Here is a 23,192-nt window from a genome sequence, read left to right as displayed (position 1 = left end):
CGGTCTTAACGCCAAAAAGTTCGCGACTCTTCTGTCGCATGCGACAGCTTCCATGTCACTCTACTACGAAGCCGCGGCGGTCCTCGCGAATTCAGAGAACACGGGCGGATCTTTGAAGTCGCGAATATACAATAAGAAGGATCTGAAAAGCACACCAGGCCAATTATTTGCGCTCATTGCGGAAACTTCAAAATGGTCCATTGTGCTCAAGGATGTGATTGAGAAGACCAAGTTGCTTTCAGAGGAGAGGAAGGTAATTCTGCTGTCAAGGATATTCTGTTGAGTTCTTTTGCTAATCTCTCCCGGTGCAGCTTACTCCAATACTCGCTCTCCTTCTTACACACGACCTATTGCTTGCGAAGAATGGCGTTGCCGCAGCCGCCAACCATGTTCTTAAACTCGCCATCACTCGACACAAAGCTCGTCTAAGCGCCGAGCTTACAAAATCCCGCATACGATACGGATACGCGACTATAGAGGCTTTCAGAGAGGCTATAAACGACGGCGAGCTTGAAAAGGACGAAGGCGATGCGCCCAAGAGCCGCCATCCACGCTGGGTACGCGTCAACACCGTAAAGACGACTTTACAGCACCAGCTGTCGACGACGTTTGCTGGATTTGTGAAGACGGAAGACCTGAGCGAAGTACTGTCCGCGCCTAAGAAGTCGAAAATATACTACGAAGACCCGAACATACCCAACTTACTCGCTTTACCCTCTAGAATTGATCTGAGCAGGTCAATCGCATATACCAAGGGCCAGATTATATTTCAGGATAAAGCTTCGTGCTTCCCCGCCTATCTGCTAGACCCGCAGCCTGATGATGGCGATGTCATCGATGCCACGGCAGCACCAGGAAACAAGACAACACATCTAGCGGCAATTGTATCCGACCGAAGGCGACCCGGTGAAGAGCAGAAGGTTATAGCGTTCGAGCGCGACAAGGGCAGAACATTTACATTGCAGAAGATGGTCAAGCTCGCATCAGCAGACAGCATCGTCCGGGTCAAGGGCAGTAGTGATTTTATCGCTGCTAAGCCTGGGTCTGACGAATATGCCAATGTGGGTGCTATACTGCTCGATCCTAGCTGTTCCGGTACCGGTATAGTTGGGCGTGACGACGCCATCAAAATGCATCTACCGGAAGCACCAACCAGTCGGCCAGCCGCGCCAAAGCCCGAGAAGAAAGATAAAAAGCGGAAGCGAGATGATGAACACAGTAAAGCTGAAGCTTCGGCAACCCTGAACTTGGACATGGATGACTCAACACCCGAAGAGACAGACACATCAATGCAGGGCAAGCTTCCTGAGCGGCTGGCAGCTCTATCGTCCTTCCAACTCCACATACTCACCCATGCTATGCAGTTTGAGAGTGCACACAAAATCACCTACTCCACCTGCTCAATTCACTTCGAAGAAAACGAGGGTGTTGTCTTCCGAGCATTGGCATCTTCTGTGGCAAAAGAACAGGGGTGGTCGATCCTCAAAAGAGATGCTCAAGTTGATGGAATGAAGAGGTGGCATAGACGAGGAGTTTGGGAGGATGGAAAACTGGCAAACGATGTCGATGAACCCTCGAAGCGTGATGTACTAGAAGCTTGCATTCGGTGCGATAAAGGTACTGAGGAAGGTACGATGGGTTTCTTCGTTGCGGCCTTTGTTCGAGATGGCAGTGGGGAGTCGACACGAGTTACCGAAACTGTGGTTGCTGAAGATGAGGAATGGAATGGGTTTAGTGGTGATGAAAAGGTTGAAGAGGTGGTAGAACCTGTAAAGACGGCGACAGCGGAAGGGTCGGAGAAACGGAAGAAGAAGAAGCGCAAACACTGAGGAATCAATCAGGCAGTCGCTGGGACCTGTGGAAAGAGCAGCTCGTGCCAGGACACCCAGCCGGATAGTAGCTTTGGACCCTGCACTCCTATCAACAACTTCTTTTAGCTGCGCTATTCAATAGAGCAGTCATACCCATTTCCCCTTTACCAAGCCCTTTCTAACGCATTCGATGTAACACAACCCTATAGTTTGACTTGCCTACCACCACCATGACGCAAGCCGTTCATTCCAGTTTGTCCAGCCCACGAACTGTGTCTACTACTACTACCTTCCCAATCACGCCTCCAGTGCAACCCGACCTCTCCCGCCCGAGGTTAAAACAAATAGCCAGATGGATTCGCGACGAGCTGGACCTGCGCATCGCCTGTGATGGCCCCGATGTTCTACAACCCGATGATGTGTTGACTCTCCACGAAACACTCGTCGCCCTCCGACACGCCCCAAACATGACGGTTTCGGTCTTACGAGCTACTGGTATACACAAAGCTGTCCAGGACATTGCGGGTGTGGCGACGCGGTGGCCCGGCAGATTGTGCGACGACTGCGACAAGATAATCGATATCTGAACTGCGAAGTTTGGGCCATTCAGTGAGATACATCCGTTTCTGTATGGGAGGGGTGGAAGGCTCGAGGGCATTGCGAGTGTATCTGAGTACTCTCGGGAAGTAAGTAGTCGCTATTTTCTCATCACTTTTGATGCTCGACTGATCGTTGTCGGTGGCAGGCTTTGCTCAAGCGATGGGCTGAAACATGTCCTGAGAAGATCCATCCTAAACATTCACACAAGCTGGGTGATCTGGGCTTTGTTGCTGGACAGTAAGTCGACTTTCATATTGCGTCCGCGGTGGGCTGTGCTGATCGTTGATGAAGGTGGTGGATCAACCCATTGTTCGCACACCATGCTGGCATCATCGGGCTTGAAGCATGTGATGGTGGTACAACGTACGACAAGCACGGTGCCTACGCTCTATTACTTAAAGACACAGGCGAGATTGAAGCTGCATCCGAAGAGTGTTTTACCTATCGCGTTCCACAAAACGATAAAGGCAAGTTTCGTCTTACTTCTGCGACTCCCAAAAGCCGTGATCCTGTAAGGGTACTTCGCAGCCACAGTATCAATAGTGTATGGAGCCCAAGGGCTGGCGTAAGATACGAAGGTCTGTACAGCATTAAAGGCTGGTCCATAAAACAAGCGCCGAGTAGCGATGTCGCCGGCGGTCAATGGAAGGAAGGCGACATTCTATTCGACGTCAGGTTCGCGCGTACAGACTCTGTGCCCATGGAAGTAGTCACCAAGCGACCCACTGCGACCGAAGTTGACGACTTCGCCGAATACAAGCGCCTTCGCAAGGTGAATCGAGACGGGAAACACAAAGAACCAAGCGCACCACCTATCAAACCTGATTTCTCAACACGCCTCAAAACAGCTCCCCCAGTCATACCTGCTCCCTCATTCCTCAAACCTCTACCAATTGATGGCGATACCTCCTTGAATACCCGACGCAAAGACCTATTCAAACACCTCCACTTCGACGATGAAGCTCACGTCCACATACCTGAGAAAGAAGAAGTCGTCTCCCCCAAATTCATCTCAGGCACCGATCTCCTCACCGTCGCTACGGCAACAGCAGGTAAAAGCAACACCCTCGCCGTTCCCGCACCACCCATCCGCATAAACACACATTATCACGGACATGGAAAAGCCGATATCTCTGCCCTGGGCAGCGAACAGCATGGAAAGGCCAGCCCAGCTGGTTCAAACGCAAGCAGTGCACATACATCTGTTAGCACGTTCCCTGGTATCAACATCCGCGAGGTAGCACCTTGGATCGATTATGATGTTGGTCTTACAGTGCCTTTGCCTATAGAAGATGAGGCCATTGTGCATCAACGACCCATTATCACGCAATCTATTGCTGCCGAGTCGATTAAGACAATTTATACTACATCGTCCGTCAAAGTGGATGGTACGTCGCGAAATGACTCTGGAAGGGTGAGGGGTACAGATGCACCGAGTCCTTTTAGCAACGGCTCAGACCCCGGTGATCACCACCAACATAGAAGGAGAAAAGATGAGGATTTCAAGAACAGTCTTAGTCTGCATTCTACGCTGAAGAGAGATGGTACCAAGAGAAAGAGTATTTTGATCAAGGGGAGGTATCCCAAGGCTAAATTATTCGATGGGGTTTTTGATGTGAGTGGAATGAAGAAGAAGACGAAGGGGCGTGGTGTTGGGATGACAGGTCTAGCCGGTGTTGGTATGTATGGGTGTGGTGTTTAGAAATCCTTTTTGAAGAAGACCTTTGATGAACTTCGACTTCAGCATCTAGACACATGCAACAACGTCGTCTACCTAACACAAATACAATTGTCGAGATTGTTCCCGACTCATACGTCATAGCTGCTTCCAACTATCGAGTACGCTAAGTAATGCATCTAAAAAGGTTCCAGGTCAGCGGGATATCACTAGCGGGAAGACTTGCATGCACCGGTTCCATTCAGTGGCATCCAGTCTGGTGCGCAGGTGCGGCTGTGCTGCGCAACCGACTAGCACTTTTATGGTTAGTAGATGGAGCTAATGTTCACTAATCAATTATCGTCCCTTGTCCCGGGTTTTACCGAGCAGAGTCCGGGTGTTGACCGGGCGCTTGTACATTGCGGACTTTGTGGAGGCTGTGGAGGCTGTGACATATCGTCGCATGGGCTGTGGAGAAATGAGCGTGCCGTTCTTCCCGCATCGTGAGTTGTTACATAGTTTTTCTTAGACGCCAAGAGGGGGGCGGCTATGTCAGATGCAAGAAACAGCACGTTCAATTGATGCCTCAAGAAACACAGCTCACATGAAGAACAACTCGGATGATTCAATCAACGGGGGTATCGTATTCGCTATTGCGGAAATGTGAATGTACAATGAGTTGCGCGACTTAATCATATTGATCGCGAGGTAGTGAAAAGGAAGTTGGCCAGTCTGTCTCTTCCTCCTCTCATGTCATGCAGGGTTGAGCACAATTTAGCGACTTGCCATGCTGGCTCTCCTTGCCTCGAGAATAGCGTCCTCATGGGTGGGAGGTCCCTCGTAGTTCTTCTTTCCCCAGACAAAGTACCAGATGGTTGAGACCACGACGACAGCGGCAAGGACGACGGAGGCGTAGTTCATCGACGCTGGTGTGACCTCGCGGAAAGTGGGCATGCAGAAAAGAGGAGTGGCGAGTGCGGACCAGGCTGTTATGTCTGTTAGAATTGCGCAGCGATTATGACAAGATTGCAAAACATACCAAGCGCAACGATGTTGCAGAAGGTACCGAGCATTCCGAGGTGGAACGCGCCGTCCTTGACTTGCTTGCGGCCGGTGATGAGCGAGACGAAGATGGGAGCAGCGTAACTCAGGGTCAAGCAAATAACACCGACACCAGAGAAGGCGTTGAAAGCAGCGGCGGCACCGAAGTAGATGAGACCAAGAGCGATCTGAACAACCATACTGAGCATCATGGCGTTAAGCGGGACATCAAGGTTGGTATTGACAGTCCTCCATAGCTTGTAGCCAGGAATAGCACCGTCACGGGAGAAGGCCCAGGTAGCGCGGGACGCAGCGGTGGTGCATCCGATACCACAGAGGAAACCGAGAACCAGGAGGGGGATGAGGAGACCGATGGCACCACCAGGGGAGCCTACAGCCTCCCTGATGATGACGGGGGTAGGCTGACCGGAAAGCAGACCTGCGAGCATGGCTTGGTCGGGAAGAACGAAGACTAGGGGAATGAGGAAGACCAGGCCAGCGATGGTGTTCAAGGCAACGGTAGCGACCATGGCCTTGGGGACCTGAGTGGCAGGTTCACGGACCTCTTCGCACATACTGCAAACTGTTAGCGTTTGGACAATTATCATCTGACATTACCGCATGTAGACACGTCAAATGTCGCGATGGAGTGTGTGGGTTGCTTGGGAAGGTCGCATAGGAAATGTCGCATGGGAGTGTCGCTTGGGAAACTGCATTGGGCAAGGGATATCTGCTGCAAGTTGCTTGGGCAGAGTAGGGGAGGCTCACGAGATGATCATTCCGGTCGATGAAGTCGCGTAGGCTGCGTGCAGTAGTCCGACCATGAAAGACCATCCTGGAATCCATCCGGAGTTGGAGGGGTCGAATTCAGTAAAGACGTATTCGGCGCTGTGGCGTCCATTCTTCGCAATGGCAAGGATGCACACGATAATGGCAATCACACCAGCAAAGGTCCAGAAGATGGCAAAAGTCTAGTTGTCCGTAAGTAACACATCCAGTAGTCGCTTGGGGGGAATCTCACATCCAACCATGGTAGGTACTTGTTTCCAAAGGCAGACACAGCGTTGCAAAGAAGTGTGATGCCAAGGAAGATGAGGAAGACCTGGTAAGCTGATCCTTCCATGATACCAACACCAGGTTCGCTTTCGTAGACATTGACGCATGCCACAAGGAAGAGCGCGGTAGCAAAGTTGACGGAGAGAGTAATGGTAATGTTGCCAACTACGAAACACCATCCACAGATCCACGAGGCGATTTTCCTATAGGCGGGCGGCGTGATCATGAAGGTTTGATAGTAGACACCACCGGAAGTCGGGTAGACACTGGTGATCTCACCGAGAGATGCGGCGACTGCGAGAATGATGAGGGATACAGCGAGCCATCCCCAGATGATGTTGGTAGGACCTCCACCAACGACTGGGTAGTAGAGGGTTGTTGCCAAACCATAGGGAACAGAAGCGAGGACGAAGGACATGAAGGCGACCTGGAGAGTAGATCTTGACCGAATCAACTCGGACTTGTAGCCCATGGCAGCCAGGAGGTTATCGGCATCGGCGGGAGCGACATCATCTCCAGATCCAGAGTAGGTGTTGCGCAACTTGGTCTCTTTGTCAGACACGCCGTTGCGAAGAACGGGGTGGTCATGCTCAGCGGCATACGCATCTGACTGCGTGCCGTACCTGTAGTCGGACATGAGGGGCGTGTCGCTATCGTCCGTGGTCTGGGGTCCGGGGGTAGAAAGTGACTGTGATAATTGTCGCAATGCAAAACTCTGGGAAATGTCACCAAGGCGGATCAGCGCAGGCTTTGAAGGGCTGCAGAGGGACGTCAATCGGCGCATGGTCCAGGCCCGCTAGCCAGCTTGGAGGCAAGTCGCCCTTAGACTACCCACCCGAATTTCAGATGGCAACAGACGCCGAGCTTGGCAGCCAATTGCTGATGCTAGGTGACCGGATAGGGCTGTTTTACTGCGCCGAGAAAATCACCGATCATGTGGGAACTATGGTCTAATGCATCCGCGTTCCGTCGCTTAGGTGTTGAGGTTTTTTTCTAGAAGTGGGCCAGAAGCTGTGCCGCTGTCTGCCGATGAAATTCCGGTGATGGGAGGGCTCTGAGGAGGCCCCTGGAGCCTGTTACGTCGCTGAGCCTCAGTCGGTTGCGCAAAGTTTGCAGGGCAATCGCTGGTGAACGTGTGGGGTGAGGGTGAAGTTTGGGCATGAACTTGACAATTGCAGTTTTGCGCAACCAATGGGAGTCGCCGAGGGCGTCTGGCGTGCGTCGCCCGCGTCCACCTCGGCATAGGATCCGTATTCGTGGATACGGTCCGGGAGACTGGTCGCGTGTGCATAACGCGCTGAAAACGCATGGGATGGGTTTGCGGAGCGTATAGATAGGGGCAGATGGGGGCGGAGATATCAAGACAGAAGAGTGGAGTCGATGTTTGTTACTACTACCAAGAGTTGTTCCTTCGCTCCTGCCCTTAGTTCCTCCCGGTGGGAAAGCGCGCCCTACGATGTCGAATGCGGCAATAGCGGTACCAGACCTGTCGTCTAGAGGCGTCTTTTCTACTCTATAAAATGGAGATAGGTCATGTTGGATAGCCTTGGATTGAAAGCTGTATAACGTTGCCGCCATGCATCACGAGATTGTCGCTCTTGAGGAGCATCAGCAGCCCCTTCCACTGCAAGGCTTCAACTTCCCCGCCACCACTACCCACAACCTGACAGCATACCCGACGACGTCGACGCGTGAAGAGCTCCACTCCCGCATCCACAACGCCACGATAATCATAACCACGACGATCAAGCTTGATGCCGAAACATTGCGCCCCAGTATTACTCCAAACCTCCGCTACATTGCCATCTCCGCGACCGGAACAGACCCTGTGGACCTCGATGCCTGCCGGGCCCGCAATATTCGCGTTACAAACTGCCCAGGGGCCAATATCGATGCTGTTTCGGAACATGCCATAGGCCTGTACTTTGCTGCCAGACGGCGCACCGTGTTGCTGGACCGCGTTACTCGTGCGCAGCCTAGCGAGTGGAAGGCCCAGGGTAGCGTGAAGCAGTATATGCGCCTGCCGGATGGCATGCCTCCGATAACCTGCAAGGATGAGGTCATGGGCGTGATCGGATATGGGGGTATTGGTAGGTTTTTATAGCCTATTTGGGATGCGAGATCCTGAGCTGACGAAGAGTGTTAGGGAAGCGAGTCGCTGCGCTAGGGCAAGCATTGGGCATGCGCGTGCTTATCGCCAGTCGAAAGACACCAGCGACGCCTCCCGTCGACAGCGGACTACCAGCTCCAGATCCTTCCGACGACCGCATGCCATTTGACGATGTGCTGCGTAACTCCACCGTCCTTGTTCTGTCTCTGCCGCGAAACGCCGAGACTCTCAACCTCATCTCCACCGCGGAATTCGAGAAGATGCACCCCTATGCCGTGTTGATCAACATTGCGAGAGGCGGCATAGTGCACGAGGCAGCGGTAGTGCAAGCTTTGAAGGAAAGGCGCATAGCCGGCTATGCCACGGACGTCTATCAGGTGGAACCTATCGGCGGACCCGAAGACACGCCGCTGCTGGAGGAAGATATAAAGGACCTCAATATCACGTTGAGTCCTCATTTAGCCTGGTTTTCGACAAGGTCGATCAAGAACCTTGGTGCGATTCTGAAAGAGACTATAGAGGGTTATGTAAGCGGCAACGAGATTAACGTCATTCTCTAAAACGCGTACCAACAACGCAAATGGTATTGGCGCGGATATCGTGCTCGAAGAAGACGCTGATTTCACGGAATGATCATCTCACTTACGCAGACGTGGAGGATCAAGTGAGACTCAGGCGTACGTCTGTCACTAACTACAGTGCTATCTCCGACATATAAGTACCTTGCTCTTCTGCGCTGACAACTACCAACGACTCTGCCAACTTTTTGGGTCATACCATGTGACCGCGTTTGATCGTGTTCTCGACGGATCCTGGCCTTGTGTTTAGCAATCTCTCATTATGGTCCACGACCACACCCTCGGGATCCTCTGCGAATATACCCCATGAGCAGACTTGTGGTTTCCCGTCTATGCTTCCTTTGGCTATCCGTCGAGCTCAATACCGCCAGAGAATACTCGGTGATGACATAAGCTTACCGCATCGTTGTAGGCCATATATTCTGAGCAACTCTTGTAGGTATGAGAGCAAATTAGATACGGCGCGTGAATTCCAAATGGGGGTTTTCTCTCTTCACCCTCATCTTACGGTGTTTGTATCCACTGTGAGTGGTCGCTCCAGGGACCCATTCCACATGCTCCATACGCGTTCCATGGATGTTCACTCTGGACCTCGCTACCAGTTTCTCGATGCTGAACGCCCACTCAGACCATGTGATTGTCTTCGAAAATTACTGCAAAAGCTTGGTACGAGCTTCTGCCGTCACTCCCAGTTCTGCTACGGGTGGACTTTGTCAGGCCTTGGCACTACTGCCGTGCCGTGCGTACGAGAGCCGTCTACACCACGTCCTCCTTCTTTCTACTCAGGGCCACCACGATATTGATCCATGTTCTCATTCTGTGGATAATCCAGATTGTGCTAATAGCATAGTTTTTCGTCGCGCAACATGGCTTCGCCGGGCGAGCTTTCTCCCAACAAACCCTCGGAAGGCTTCTACACATGCCAGGATGATCTTTGGAGCGCCCATTTCCTGTTTCCCAAAGTTGGCGAGGTAACTGGCCAAGCTTTCTACTTACACCTCCAAAACTGGGGTATTGAGCTCCCTGTTCTCCACGGTGGATACGAGCAATTTCTCAAGCTGCAAGCACTTTTCTGGCGGAAAAGTACCGGTGTCAACGAGCTAGACCATGAGTCTCCAGGGCCTTCAAACGTCACCCAGGCACACCGCTGGACAGATGATCAGGATCTGGCCGAGCACATAAGGCATGTCACACATGCGCTCGAGGGTAGAGGATCCGGGAAAATATACCAAACCAAAGGCGATCTCATCTTCGTCGTTCATGATGACTCTGAGAAATACTGCAGCAATCTTTCCTGCCCAGGAGCAGGATCGAAGGCGGCTGAAAGACTCGAAAGCTCTCTTGCAATTACGCTCGAACCGCTCCTCGATTGGGGAACTGTTAAACCAGCTTCAGACGTGCGTGTGGCTTCCGATAGAATCTTCGCCTTTCGCCGCAACGGACCGAGGATGAACGATCCGTTGTGGACTCAGCAGGTCAAAAAGCTGGTGCCCAAGCAGACACGCACCTACTGCCTAAATTGTCTAGAAGAACTTATGAACAGACAGGCGGAGGCGCAATTCATCATCGATCGGTCTGTAGGTTATCCTCGTGGAGCTGGAAATCACTATTACTCCGTTCAGCCTATCCAGCGTCCATCTTCTAAAAGCGAACTCTACGACCTGAGGGAGGGCGGCGAGTTTGTAGATGATTCGAGCTCTGAGGGACTGGTTTCTTCAACTGCTGGCTCGCTACATCTCGATGGCGTCGCGGATGGGATTTCATACGCAAAGTCCCGTGACTATACATCCACCAAGACGAACGTTCAGGAGTGCTCTTGGACGGCCGAGGACAACCTCTTCCTCGTTGGGGATACAGTCGGTGGCAAAGGATCATCTCGTTCACAGCGCCTTTCACGCTCATTCACCGCACCATCCGGTCCGACCAGAGTCGACAGTATTCACTCCCAACTATCGTCTAGTAGCTATTCTCACTACCCTGTCCCTCTGAACAACTCGCGGCCGCCAACCCCTGAAACATCAAGAACCAGCACTTTCGTCTATCGAGACCCGACATCCGCACGACAAACTCTCCTGAAAGAGAGTGTTCCTGATTTTGGCAGTAGTACTCACAGATTTGGCAGTAGTACTCACAGATTTGGCCGCGAAATAGATACTAACGCTGTCCGTCGTTTCTTCACCAATCACCGGATCAGGCGAGAAAACATGTCAAAAGCGAAGGACACCAATACCCGCAACTCCGATATCCGTAACTTTTTCACGCCAGTAAACCACCTGAGACCAGTAACACCCAAACGCGCGGTCAAGACTAAGAACGTGCATTACGGAGAATCGGATTTGAGTGACGCTGTCTCTGACATCGCGAAAGAAATTGATGATTCAGACGCGCCAGACGCGGAGTACACGCCCGTCAAGAACAAGGGGAAGGCCAGGTCAAAGTCGGTATCGCCGAAAAATAGAACACTGTCGCCGAAGAAGAAGACATCAAGTCCGCCGTCAAAGCCCATTGAGAAAGCGCAGCCATCGCACGTACCTGTCTACCGTAAACGCGACCCAGCTACCGACAACTCACCCCCATTCGGTGTCGCTCAAGCAGCTTTCGAAGCCCACTACCAACACACCCCCTCGAAAAGCGACCTAATTTGTTCTTGCCGCAAACCCGCCCGTACCAACGAAGTCTTGATCACACAATGTGTAAACAAGGATTGCAAAGTGCGCTGGTACCACAAAGACTGCCTGAGCACCAGGGGCAAGCTGCAAGCCAGGCACGGAACCTACCTCTGCGAGCAATGCCAGAACGAGAAGCACTACACGGATTTATCTCGAGCCAACGGATGGACCACAAAGAAATTGGTGCAGGACGAGATAGGGATGCCGTTTACGGGGCAAGAGATGGCGGGTACACTTGGCAACACAGGTAACTTCCGGGCGATTACGAATCCGTATGGTCTTGCAACTACAACTGCGACGGCTTCGGCTACCACGCTCTCCCCCTTCGCGAAACCATTCACTCCAGGTGGTATGACTGCGACGGGCGCGGCGGCGTTGGGTCGTCTTGCTGTGGGCTCTGAACCTTCCCTTGGGTTAGAAACTTCACGACCGTACTTTGTTACTGAGGCATATACGAGAGGTGGGGAGCATAGGCGTCTCGCGGATGAAGAGTACGAGAACGCGCAGATACATGTGTATGGATGTCAATCTGATGAGTGGGATGAGGAGATGGACGAAGGTGATGAGGAGGAAGATGAAGATGCGTGTCAGGCTCATTACCCGTTGTAAATGAGCAGCGCTATGGAGGATATGATATGAAAGTGAGATACAACAGGGCTCTGAGTGAGCTCTAAGGTGTAGGGTAGGGTAAACGAGTTGGAACTAGGTTATTCCAAGATTGACGCATAGTGCTACATTGTCTCGCTAGATTCTTCATAAATCAAGCAGGGAGACCAATGCGCTGTTCTATTCTGTATTTATGGCCTTTATCTTGCCGTGCGAAACGTCTTGTCCACCCACCACTCCGACCATCACCAGCAGCAGCAGCAGCAGCACGATAACTAAGGGTTGTATGATAACTGAGAGATACCGTCCAAGTCGCATTTAAAGAATCAGATTCAGAAGCTGTCTGAACCTGCGAGCTTACACAGAACGAGTGTTTTGCCTTGCAAGTGTAGAAAGTTGGTGTATCCGCACGAAATGCGGGGGTCGAGTTACGTCATCCATACAACAGCAGTCATTTATGAGACACTATGTCGGCTGTACCCGCTTTAGCTGCAAGGCTGCGGAGCAAGCGGAGTGAGAGGTTAATCCGATGGTAGACGTATAGAATGAACCAATGCCCTCTGTTTACCTTGATTAACTTTGTTCGAGTATCCAATTGTCCCATTGAGAGAAGTGATAGAAATCGCTTGCTTACTGAATCATCATGACCAGCTCACAGAAACGAGTCGGGCTCATCGGCCTTTCTGCCAAAGGGTGCGAATGAACTAGAAGCTATATCGCGTGATGTGTCAACTAACCTAGATGTCTAGATCCTGGGCGTCTCGCTCTCATCTCCCCCACCTCCAACGTACCCCCCCCTACACCATCACCGCCCTCCAAAACAGCTCTCTCGACTCAGCAAAAGCATCCGCCAAACGGTACTCTCTAGACTCCGTCTCCACCCACGACTCCCCTACTTCAGTTGCTCAAGATCCCAACGTAGACATCATAGCCGTCAGCGTCAATGTGCCCCTACACTACGAACTCATCCGTCCCGCTCTCGAAGCAGGGAAAGACGTTTTCTCCGAATGGCCCTTAGCCCGGAACCTGAAAGAAGCAGAGGAATTGACGGCCTTGGCTAAGCAGAAGGGCGTTAGAACCATGGTGGGCTTGCAAGCCCGTCAAAATCCATCGATTTTGAAAGCAAAGGAGATTGTTGAGTCGGGGAAGCTGGGAAAGATCCTAGGGACGACGATGTTCGGTCATGTAAGTTTCCTATCAATCTTTCCCTTCAAATTCGAACGAATTAAAGGAAATAGGATGGCGTGAATGACCTTGCTAATGCAAAAAACAACAATAGGGTATGATATTCGGTGGCTCAATCTTCCCCTCCTATCTATACATGCTCCCAGTCGAAGCGGGCGCAAACATCCTTACCATTCCCTTCGGTCACGCTGTCGACGCCCTCTGCTACGTCTTCTCCAGTGAACTCCGCTCCATCTCCGCGGTGCTATCAAATCATTACCCAGAAATTGAGTTGGTCGACGAGACGACCTACCAACCCCAGGGTGAGAAGAAGAGCAAGACTTCCCACGACTTTGTTTCAATGACCGCGAAACTTGTCAACGGGGGTGGGAACGTCGATGTAAGTTATGCCCCAGGTTTATCGCGTAGTGGACGAGATTTCTACTGGGAGATTATTGGGTCGGAGGGTACACTTGTGTTGGAAGGACCAAAGATGGGTGGACATGTGCAGATGTTCCAGCCTACTGTTAAGATCGCGCTAGGTCAGGAAGAACTCAAGGAAATCGAAGTGGAGAAGGCTGAGGATACATCGTTCAATGTGGGGAGGGCTTGGGATGCATGGGCTGGAGAGGGGAAAGGAAATGTTACTACGTGGGAGGATGCTGTTGTTAGGCATAAGATGATCGAGGCGATTTATCGCAGTGCGGAGAAGGGGACAAGGGAGGATTATGTGTAGGCTATCAAAAAAGATTTGAATCTAGGGGTATGAGGTAGTAGAAGAATGCTGACAGCCTGGAGAGACGGGACGAGCGAGATGGGGTTTAGCGTGAGAATCTTCGGCTGTGGCGTTCTCCGGCAAAACATATTCATCACAGGTTCCTTCCCATCACATTTCTATCGTCAACAACTCCATCATAGTCAAGAAAGTGGCCTCGACCTACACTATTCTTCATCTCCAGCACTACACATTCATTCCTACACCCTCCAGCCCCACCAAGTAGACCGAAATGCCCGCCAAGCCAACGCTAACTCGCTTCCACTTTTTCTTACGTTATAGTTGGCACCGCCGCCTGGCAACCTCCAGTTTTTAGTCAGGTACCTTATGAACCGTGATGTCAGAGAGTCAGGTTTTGTTGCACCTCATGGTGGCTGCCGAGCAAAAATGGGGCGAGCTTCTGTCGACTCCATCTCCACTCAACCACCCCAGCTACTACCTGCGACGATTTCTAGGCTTGGTGCTTGTCAGAAGCTTGTCGCTCAAGAAGCCTTCACTAAAGGGTTGCTAATTCTTGGTGTATTGTGACGGTGAAGCCAGTTTCACCGTATTCGACACGTGCGCTGCGGATAGCTGCATCGTTCCATCTTCTAGTCATTTGAGTCGCACCCAGACTACAACAGGAGAACGTTGTAACTAGAGCGAAGAGTGTGAAGGTGTGTGTAAGCAATCGGGTGACTGTTGCTTAGTCGCCATCTTTGCCTCCAACGACCCAACGTATAAGCCGGACCGGCAACGCTAGCTGCATCTTCGCCTTGGCCTACCGTGCATCGCCATGGCTTCTCCAACATCGACTTCGACGTCTTCGACAAGTCTAAGCTCGCAGACAGTCGATGAAAAGCGAGACCATTCATTGGGTCCAGATGCCGCAGGAGCACATCCATCACAGCCTGCTTTAAATCCAGATCATACGTTCATCACTTGGACCTCACCAACCGATCCCTCAAATCCCTTCAACTTCTCTTCCTCGAAGAAATGGCGTACCACGCTTCTAGCCTGTACCATGACGTTCGTCGTGCAAGTCTCAGGGACGATGCTCACCTCCGCCGCCGAACAAATCAACGCCAGCTTCAACATTAGCGACGAAGCATTTCCACACTCGTACTGGCCGGTGTTAAGTTGGAACTTGGGAGGCGCCGCGGCACCACTGCTAGGACTACCTTTGATGGAGAACTTTGGGGTACGATGGAGTTATCTGGCCATCTACGCGGTGTTAATCATCTTCATCATTCCACAAGCGCTAGCCAAGAACTTCGCGACATTGATTGTAACGAGAATCATTACGGGGTCGTGCTCGGGTGTGCTTGCGAATATAACGTCAGGTATTGTGAGCGATATATGGAGAGATGGCAGAGCGAAGAGCTTCGGTACTTCACTTTACATCTTTGCACTGCTTGCGGGACTTAGTATGGGGCCTGTGTTTGGTAGCTTGGTTGTGCAGTATACGACCTGGCGATGGTAAGTCACGTTCCATGTTTTCGCTCGAAACTCTAGCTAATGCGAATATAGGATCTTCCTTAGTCAGATCATCTTCTACAGCGCCCTTATACCGGTATTGTTCTTCCTCCTCCCTGAGGTTCGACCCGATGTCATCCTCACTCAGCGTGCACGTCGTCTTCGCGCGGAGACCGGGAAAGAGGTATACGCCCAGGCCGAAAAAGAGCATACGAGCTTCGGCGAGGTCCTTAAAGAGACGCTTGTACGACCCACACGCATGCTTTGCACCGAAGGCGTAGTCCTTTCCTTTGGGATGTGGAGCGCTTTCTGCATCGGCACGGCATTCATGTTCACGCAATCCATCGTACAAGTTTTCTCGGAGTTGTACGATTGGTCTTTCTTCGGCACGGGTCTTGTGCAATCCGCAGTCGTCATCGGGGAGCTTATCGGCCTTGTCGCATCTCTAGTACAAGATCGCATCTACTTCGCTTCCGCGAGACGTAACACCGATACTCCAGGAAAACCGATCCCGGAAGCACGGCTTTATCTCAGTATTCCAGCTTCGTTCATCGGCCTGAGTGGTGGACTGTTCTTTTTCGCCTGGACGTCTTACGCTTCTATCCCGTGGGTTGTACCTAGTATATCGCTCGCTTTCGTTGGCTTCGGCATGTTCTGCAGCACCGCTGGGGTGACGACGTATGTGGTTGATGCGTACGCAAAGTATGCTGCTAGTGCTATTGCAGGCATTGCGTTTCTTGAGAACTTCATGTCAGCTTTTTTACCACTTGCTACACAGAGTATGTACCGTACGCTGGGCTTTAATTGGGCGAGTAGTCTGTTGGGCTTTATTGCCTTAGCGCTGAGTTGCATTCCTTTGATACTGTTGAGATTTGGGAAGAGCATACGTGGAAAGAGCCCGTTTATGAGCGAAGCGGGGTATGAATATTAAGTGCTAGTAGATTCTTGGATAGACTGAATGTCGAGAAGACAAGGAAATAAGATACATCTTTGCCTAAGATCTATGAATAAGTCAGCCCGACAGATCTGTCTGCGAAGAGTCCTGATGTGATGCGAACAGAAACCTATATGCATAGCATCAACCGCGCGTCGGCAGGTGTGACACTCTTTAGTTCATTGTCGGAGCCAACGCGATTGCAGAGAACCTTAGGTCGCCACCTCTCTCAGACTCAATTCTCATCAAACGCCCAATACCCTTTTCCAACGCGGCAGGACTAAGCACATCCTCGTCCTCTTTCAACACACCTCGATCAAGCGGACCCATGCGACCACCTTCAAGTTCCCACAAGTGGCCGTCTTTTGCTTTGACAAACGCCACGAAGTGCTGGCCAAGATGATATTCCTCTATTGCTACAGGTGCTTCTGTATCTCCAAGCTTCGCTGCGTCTGCGTGAGCCTTCTCAAACGCGTCGGAGTCTTCAAGCACCTTGGCTCGCTCCCAGATGGGTTTTGGTAGCGCATCGTTGCGAATCTTGTCGAGCGTTGAGGATGGTTGGATGTGCTGTGCAGCTTCGCTGTTGAGTAGACAGTGCACCAAACCTATGCTACCACACGCGTTTCCAATGGTCTGCTTGAACCATATGACGGGTTCTGCGTCACCCTTGCCCTCATACTCAGACTTGTCTTTGTCTTCTACCGTTCGCGCCTCATCCCACGTAGGCGTCAGAGGTATGATGACGAGTAGTGCTATGGCAGGTCGCGGAATGAAGGCCAACATGTCGGGGTCAGTTAGTGAGTAGACATCGTAGAAAGAGAGCGCATTCGTATTGAGACCAAGGTTTTGAGCCAGGTAATTCATGACCTCTGGATTGTTTTCAAGGACGGTGAACATTTTTTTCGCCATGTTAAAGGTAGTTGTAAAGGATCAAAGACGCTGATGGTTGTGATGAGCTGGCTCGTGTTTGGTGGTAAGTGCGGAAGTGTTAGTCTTGATGAATACGCTGGATACCAGGCAACGATGAGACGCGTAACGACTAGCGCCGCTGTTCACATGTGGTAAGTAGCCACCGCAGGTACGCTGCAGTTGAGTTGAAGGGCGTGCAGGACGGACGCTTGCCGAACGTGGAGAAGGCCCGGGCCCGTTGAGACGGGAATGTCCCCGCGTCAACCCTGAGCTAGGCGCGGGGCATTCACTTCCGACGGCAGCAACATTCCATCAAGATTCAGAGGATACAACGTCGTCTTATACACTTACGTATTAAAATCCACCTTATGCATATTTGCTGTCTTGTTGTAGTCTTAGCCTGCTTCCCCGCACTCATCCAATGTCGCGGACTTCCGAGCAACTTGAAAGCCCTTGTGCTTCCGCCGGCTCTCCGCATTAGTGAAGTCCAGCGCTTATACTTACGCCTTCATATCCACCACATTAATTTATATATCTGCAGTAGAGTCTCTCAGGTTAGCCACTTCAAATTACACTTTTCAAATAAACTAGCAAAGAAAACAAGCAACCCCAAACTTACCACTTTACGCTACAAAACCCCAGCCCGCCATGGACGACGAAGCCCGACAAGCAATGGCAAGCATGAAGATGCCACGCCGCCCCATAAACTTCGTTTCTGCTAAGTCGGGGGAGATACTCAAACTAGGCCACATTACCTGCAGAATCATGGAAGACGGATCACGAACAGACAACCGCATAGGTTCCGCAGAGTTCACGCTACCCCCCAACACGGCGGGGCCACCAGCACACTGGCACGAAATGCACGACGAGACTTTCCTTGTCACACAGGGAATGGTGCGGGTACGTCTCTTCCTTCTCACCCATGCTATCCTTCTCTACCAGATTAGACTATTAACGCTCAATGCAGTTCCACGCCCCCGATGGGGCCCAACACGATGCCCACGTCGGAGACTACGTTACTGTACCTATTCGCGCACCCCATACATTCTCGAATCCTACAAACGAAGAAGCCAAGTTCTTCAACACGTTTACGCCTGCGTTCTACATTGATTACTTCAAGATTCTGGCTGAGATAAGTAAGACGGACGAGAAGATGAGCAAGGAGAAGAACATCGAGGTCATGAGCCGTTTTGCGACAATACCCGCAAAGGAGATGCTTGAGGAGAAGAAATAAGGATGGGAGATGCTCTCGGAAAGTTGGTGTGAGGATAGTATGAGGATAGTATTAGGAATAGGAACGAGCGCATACCATACGCAGGCAAAGGATGCTACAAACAGAAGCTAGAGATAATAGTACAATCAAGGAGGAGTCCTATTCCCCACCAAACCTCTAGGGGAACAGCTCCGCAATATGTTTCAACCCCCAAATCAGCTTCTCGTCAATACATCGTCTTCAAATCACTGTCCCATCCTCCTCGTCATCTACTCTACAGATGCTACACTCTTGGTACAATTTCCCACAAAACTCCCTAACAGTCATCTCCGCTCCCATATCAGCCACCACAAGATGGTTCTTCATACAATACCACATCCACTGCCCACCTTCCTTCTCATCCCTCTTCAAGTAATTCTCCCCTGGACTCCACGTATCCAGGCTAAAAGTAATCTGCGTGAGCTGTGGACCCCGCGGTACGGTGTCTGAGAACTCCGTGCCGAGTAGCTTGAGCGACTGGGAAGCGTGATACCAGATCCAGAGAGGATTCCAGAGAGGATCACCGAGGGCCTTGGCATCGAGAGTGAAGGTTTTGACAGAGGACATGTGTTTGAGTTGTTCGCGCATGCGGCGGCCAAGTGTCCAGGATGCTAAAAGTTAGCGTATAAAGTTAGTACATGTCTCACATTCAGTTCGAACAGGGACATTACTTACAGGAGGTCATGGAGCGGGGGTCTGTGACGCCGAGCATGGAGGATGTTGTGATGAGTTTGAGGGAGCAGGTTTGTACTTTTGATAGCGTGGTCGGGGAGACGTCCCATACTGGGGTGTAATTTGTGGAGGAAAATGGAGATGGAGAGGAGGTGGTGGTAGGCCTATACGTCTGCGGGGTGACACTGAGGTGGAAGGTCTTGCGTCTGCAGATCATGTCCATGTATTCTCCGTAAACTTGCTTGTTTGCTAGGAATATCCGTTTACTCTCGTGTCGTGTACCCAAAGACGTCGATGTAGATGCCCAGCGTGCTGGTCTCATCCAGTCCAGCTTCGAGCGCTGGAATTCGTTGTGTGCTGGTGGCGGGTACGCAGGATCATCAAGGAAATATTCATACACCATGTCCCTGAGCTCTTGTGGTAGTTCCAAGAATGGAAACGGCTGCTTGTTTTGGTATTGCATCTTGCGGTACTTCCTTACGACGACAAAGAACAGCAGGGGGAGTAATAGTGCGAGTAGGGTCATCCAGCCAGAGACCGTGTGATCTGTAAGCCCTGTACGCCATTGCGACAGCTCGTTCGCCTTTATCAACGTGAATGCCATGATGATGCTCCTAGTAACGTGTGGGGTACCGTTCAATCGGGTATGCAATACGCGCTAGCGGAAACCGTCCCAGGAAGAACAGCAGGCTAGGGGCGCTGTCCGGCTTCCCTCGCACAACGAAACCGCGTTGGTCTACGGGTGCTGCACGATGCTGAAATAATAGTCCTGCCTTCGCATACGACGACGTCCAATTGCGTGATGTCTCGATCGGTCAGAGGATGAGTCCGAAGGGTGCCGCGTCGTTTGCCCGCTCGTACAGTGGAATCGTGCGCACGCGCGTGATACAGGATCGCGCAATGAGTCGATATGATTTGATGTGTGTTGGTGCAAGTGGAAAGAGATGGAAGAATGCGCGAGGCAGGAATACGCAGCTGAGGGTGAGATAATCAATACTGGTGCCTTGCGGATACGACTTGACGAGGCAACCTGAAACGGATCGATCGCCTTGCGCCGCAGCTGCTAACAACATCGCGACACCGCCACATCGACGTCCTCATCTACGGACGGCACGGTATCGCATATCCACCATCTCCGCACCTATGATTAATGTCCATCCCAGGTCGAAAATTGTCGACAAGAATCAGGATTGCGTACATACTAACACAAGCACGAGATTCTGTACGAACGAGCTCGCTTTCTTAGGTTTGTCTAATGCCTAGCACAATCCCCCTTGGGAAGTACATGCTGTTTAACATGATGGAAAGCCCTTGTCCAGATTTTTTTGAACAAATTCAGACCATCTTTCAGTACCCATCTTAACGATGATCACATCCAACTCCAAGTGGCGATTTACCGCTGTCATGCAGTATGAGGCTACCCCGTCCTTACCACGACTGTCGCCCCAACAGCCTTGAGTTTCTGAATTACCCTGAACTGCTCGAAACTCTGTACAAATTCCACCTCTTCTCCAAATTCAGGGGAACACACGATCTCAACTTGCTCCAAGTCTAAAAAATTGGTCCTCATCAACTCTCCCAGCCAGCTCGTAAGGTCGTAATTGTGGCTCCAATTCGGTTTCCTTGGTGACGTAGGATGAGTGATCACCAGTGCTAGAATGTGAGGAGGCAGAATACCGACGGTGCAATCACCATCGAGAGAGCTACGTTATGTGAATTTTGCGCAAGAGAAATGTTCATTCCTTATAAATTACACACTATCAACGTATTAAGTCTTACACGTCACAACAATTACTCCCTCTCACTACCAATGCTTCGCAATAAGCACTAGTACCCAAGCTGACCCCTGACAGCACCAGACGAAAACTGCGCAGTGTGGGAATCGGTGAAGAAACCCTTGGGGTTCGCTACAATCTGCTTCACGTGGAAGCCGTCGGCCTGATCCTTTCCAGTGGCCGCGTTCACGACACCAACCTTGAAGGGTCCCTTCAGGCAGCCAACGGAAGTACGGCGCGCATCTGGGCCAGCGGGGTTGGGGAAGGCCTGAACGAGAATGTGTTAGTAATGGTATCAATTGTTGAGGTGTGTGAGGAGGAAAAGGAAGTAACTTACAAGTCTTGGTGGTCCAGCCTTGCCCTTAGCAGCTTCGTGGATATGTGTCGCAGTAAGCGCAGGGGACGCGTACTCTCCGGTCACGCCGCTGAGAGTGATGTTGTAGCAGATGGTGTTCTCAGCAATGTTGATGCCGTATTTGAAGAGGCCCTTGGCGCCGGGCTGACCGGGTGCAGGGGCGCCGGTGGAGGCGATGACTTGGTCTGGGGTGGCCTTGACGACATACTCGGCGTCGAAGTAGAAGAGCTTCTCATTCTTCTTCCAGGAGTTGTCGTGCGAGTTCCATTTCGCGTCCCAGTCTTTCTTGCAGTCGGTCTTGTAGTCGCGCTTACCGCCTGAGGGGGCGGCAAAGGCAAGGGGGGTTGAGATGAGAGCGAGAAGGGCGGGAGTGGTGAAATGCATTGTGGATGGTGTTTGGTGTTTGAGTACGAGAAGTTGTAGGGTAGGTTTGGATGAAGTGAGGAAGATGCGAGTTGCTGATAGAAAATACTCGAAGCCATTGTGTGCGGTCCTTTATACACTTGCGGCTCTCCACTCCTCACCCAAAGCTCAGCTTCATTTCCCCTTTGACATGACCCGATGACATTGGTGAGCGACACATAGTACCCCTCACTCGGTGGTAAACTCTTGGAGATGCATGTTGGTGCCTTGGGGAGGTCCTCACTGTAGGTTTTGCCAAGTCTAAAGCATGTATTTGAGATAATTACCGCAATGGCCGAGCTCTCAGAGAATACGGAAAGCGTGACTGACAGCATAGGTAGCGGCCTTGGTATTCTCTATTTGCTGACAATATGCCTAGACAGAAGCAGCGAGGCCCGATGTGGAAGCTACCAGCTATGCTAATCCGACCAACGAGAGTGAAGGTCCATGAAAACCTAGTATGCGCGTCCAATGACTACAACGCTCAATCGTGCCGTAAAATCCGCCGTCCACTGTCTTGGTAACGGAATATCCCTTGCTTTTGTAAGGCGAGCTTGCATCGATCAAGCCTATGATCGCCCCCAAGATATCGCCTAGCTATCTTGGTGCGGGTAGAGCAAGATCCGTAGTCTTATCCCAGGTCTCGATCAGGCTTAACCCTTCACCAAGACTTCCTTTTTGGGCCATGATGCACATACCCGCGTGGCTGTGCGTCACACAAAGGGACGACGTGCCCAAGGCGCTATCTCATGTCGCCCTCGATGCGGGCCCAAGGTAACTTGTAAGCCGCTATCGTTTCCTCAGAACGTTGAAATAGATCCGGGGTCTCGATTGATGTTGATATTGCTGCCCGCAGCGGAGAGAATTAGTGAACTTTCTTGGGTTTCTCTTGGCTGCAGTGACGTGGGAACCCTGGAGGAATGCCGCTCACCTCCTGATCTGCTCAGGGTCAAGCACCAAACTCTGCTTACAATCGAAGTTTGCGACACTATTGAATGCACTTTGTGACCTGTTAGACTTTCTTCGTAATGTTGAGATGAAGAAGGCACGTTGGTTCCAAGATGAAATGACATCATCAATTGGGCGGCGCCTGCCAAGATCTCCTGGTGGCGGCTTCTTCTCCGCCTTTCTCACTCGTTTTCCCGCACGCTACCGAATCGTCAAGCCGGGCACCGGGACGTTAGCAACAAGACGGTTTGACTGCCCAGGCTACACTGTTTGTTAGTTCTAAGCATTTGCGCCCTCAAAAGTCAAAACACTTCGGCGAACAAATTATGTGCATGTGCCTGTTGTGTGGTACACCGAGCGCACCTCAGGCTTGGGGTTCTTTTGTGTTTGCGATATTTCTCATTTGAGAGTATCTTTTCATAT

At 51.4% G+C, this 23,192-nt stretch overlaps 11 protein-coding genes across 11 annotated transcripts; 7 read left to right on the top strand and 4 right to left on the bottom strand.

The window, feature by feature from the left end:
- Positions 1-52: 52 nt before the first annotated feature.
- On the top strand, positions 53-1,829 carry ALTATR162_LOCUS1280 (uncharacterized protein; the record flags this gene model as incomplete). Its single annotated transcript, XM_043308876.1, has 2 exons — positions 53-253; positions 312-1,829. 2 exons carry the CDS (start codon positions 53-55, stop codon positions 1,827-1,829), a joined length of 1,719 nt encoding a protein of 572 aa, XP_043164811.1.
- A 212-nt stretch (positions 1,830-2,041) lies between these two features.
- ALTATR162_LOCUS1279 (uncharacterized protein) lies at positions 2,042-4,113 on the top strand (the record flags this gene model as incomplete). Its single annotated transcript, XM_043308875.1, has 4 exons — positions 2,042-2,364; positions 2,422-2,497; positions 2,557-2,648; positions 2,703-4,113. The coding sequence occupies 4 exons, from the start codon at positions 2,042-2,044 to the stop codon at positions 4,111-4,113; spliced, it is 1,902 nt and encodes a 633-aa protein (XP_043164810.1).
- Positions 4,114-4,842: 729 nt separating this feature from the next.
- Positions 4,843-6,802, bottom strand: ALTATR162_LOCUS1278 (uncharacterized protein; the record flags this gene model as incomplete). The annotated part of the gene is made up of 4 exons (XM_043308874.1): positions 4,843-5,054; positions 5,108-5,685; positions 5,878-6,080; positions 6,131-6,802. The coding sequence occupies 4 exons, from the start codon at positions 6,800-6,802 to the stop codon at positions 4,843-4,845; spliced, it is 1,665 nt and encodes a 554-aa protein (XP_043164809.1).
- A 939-nt stretch (positions 6,803-7,741) lies between these two features.
- Positions 7,742-8,835, top strand: ALTATR162_LOCUS1277 (uncharacterized protein; the record flags this gene model as incomplete). Its single annotated transcript, XM_043308873.1, has 2 exons — positions 7,742-8,255; positions 8,312-8,835. The coding sequence occupies 2 exons, from the start codon at positions 7,742-7,744 to the stop codon at positions 8,833-8,835; spliced, it is 1,038 nt and encodes a 345-aa protein (XP_043164808.1).
- Positions 8,836-9,719: 884 nt separating this feature from the next.
- Positions 9,720-12,131, top strand: ALTATR162_LOCUS1276 (uncharacterized protein; the record flags this gene model as incomplete). The annotated part of the gene is made up of 1 exon (XM_043308872.1): positions 9,720-12,131. The coding sequence occupies one exon, from the start codon at positions 9,720-9,722 to the stop codon at positions 12,129-12,131; it is 2,412 nt and encodes an 803-aa protein (XP_043164807.1).
- Positions 12,132-12,771: 640 nt separating this feature from the next.
- Positions 12,772-14,028, top strand: ALTATR162_LOCUS1275 (uncharacterized protein; the record flags this gene model as incomplete). The annotated part of the gene is made up of 3 exons (XM_043308871.1): positions 12,772-12,821; positions 12,878-13,313; positions 13,408-14,028. 3 exons carry the CDS (start codon positions 12,772-12,774, stop codon positions 14,026-14,028), a joined length of 1,107 nt encoding a protein of 368 aa, XP_043164806.1.
- Positions 14,029-14,842: 814 nt separating this feature from the next.
- On the top strand, positions 14,843-16,453 carry ALTATR162_LOCUS1274 (uncharacterized protein; the record flags this gene model as incomplete). The annotated part of the gene is made up of 2 exons (XM_043308870.1): positions 14,843-15,525; positions 15,577-16,453. The coding sequence occupies 2 exons, from the start codon at positions 14,843-14,845 to the stop codon at positions 16,451-16,453; spliced, it is 1,560 nt and encodes a 519-aa protein (XP_043164805.1).
- Positions 16,454-16,516: 63 nt separating this feature from the next.
- Positions 16,517-17,365, bottom strand: ALTATR162_LOCUS1273 (uncharacterized protein; the record flags this gene model as incomplete). Its single annotated transcript, XM_043308869.1, has 3 exons — positions 16,517-16,523; positions 16,581-16,586; positions 16,653-17,365. The coding sequence occupies 3 exons, from the start codon at positions 17,363-17,365 to the stop codon at positions 16,517-16,519; spliced, it is 726 nt and encodes a 241-aa protein (XP_043164804.1).
- Positions 17,366-18,013: 648 nt separating this feature from the next.
- On the top strand, positions 18,014-18,599 carry ALTATR162_LOCUS1272 (uncharacterized protein; the record flags this gene model as incomplete). The annotated part of the gene is made up of 2 exons (XM_043308868.1): positions 18,014-18,265; positions 18,333-18,599. The coding sequence occupies 2 exons, from the start codon at positions 18,014-18,016 to the stop codon at positions 18,597-18,599; spliced, it is 519 nt and encodes a 172-aa protein (XP_043164803.1).
- Positions 18,600-18,818: 219 nt separating this feature from the next.
- ALTATR162_LOCUS1271 (uncharacterized protein) lies at positions 18,819-19,893 on the bottom strand (the record flags this gene model as incomplete). The annotated part of the gene is made up of 2 exons (XM_043308867.1): positions 18,819-19,228; positions 19,293-19,893. The coding sequence occupies 2 exons, from the start codon at positions 19,891-19,893 to the stop codon at positions 18,819-18,821; spliced, it is 1,011 nt and encodes a 336-aa protein (XP_043164802.1).
- A 1,223-nt stretch (positions 19,894-21,116) lies between these two features.
- Positions 21,117-21,803, bottom strand: ALTATR162_LOCUS1270 (uncharacterized protein; the record flags this gene model as incomplete). The annotated part of the gene is made up of 2 exons (XM_043308866.1): positions 21,117-21,332; positions 21,402-21,803. The coding sequence occupies 2 exons, from the start codon at positions 21,801-21,803 to the stop codon at positions 21,117-21,119; spliced, it is 618 nt and encodes a 205-aa protein (XP_043164801.1).
- Positions 21,804-23,192: the final 1,389 nt, after the last annotated feature.

The sequence above is a fragment of the Alternaria atra genome, assembly GCF_907166805.1.
Source record: "Alternaria atra isolate CS162 genome assembly, contig: 21, whole genome shotgun sequence".
Classification (NCBI taxonomy): Eukaryota; Fungi; Ascomycota; class Dothideomycetes; order Pleosporales; family Pleosporaceae; genus Alternaria; species Alternaria atra.
The sequence above is the reverse complement of the archived record's forward strand: the minus strand, read 5'-3'. Positions and strand labels throughout refer to the sequence as shown.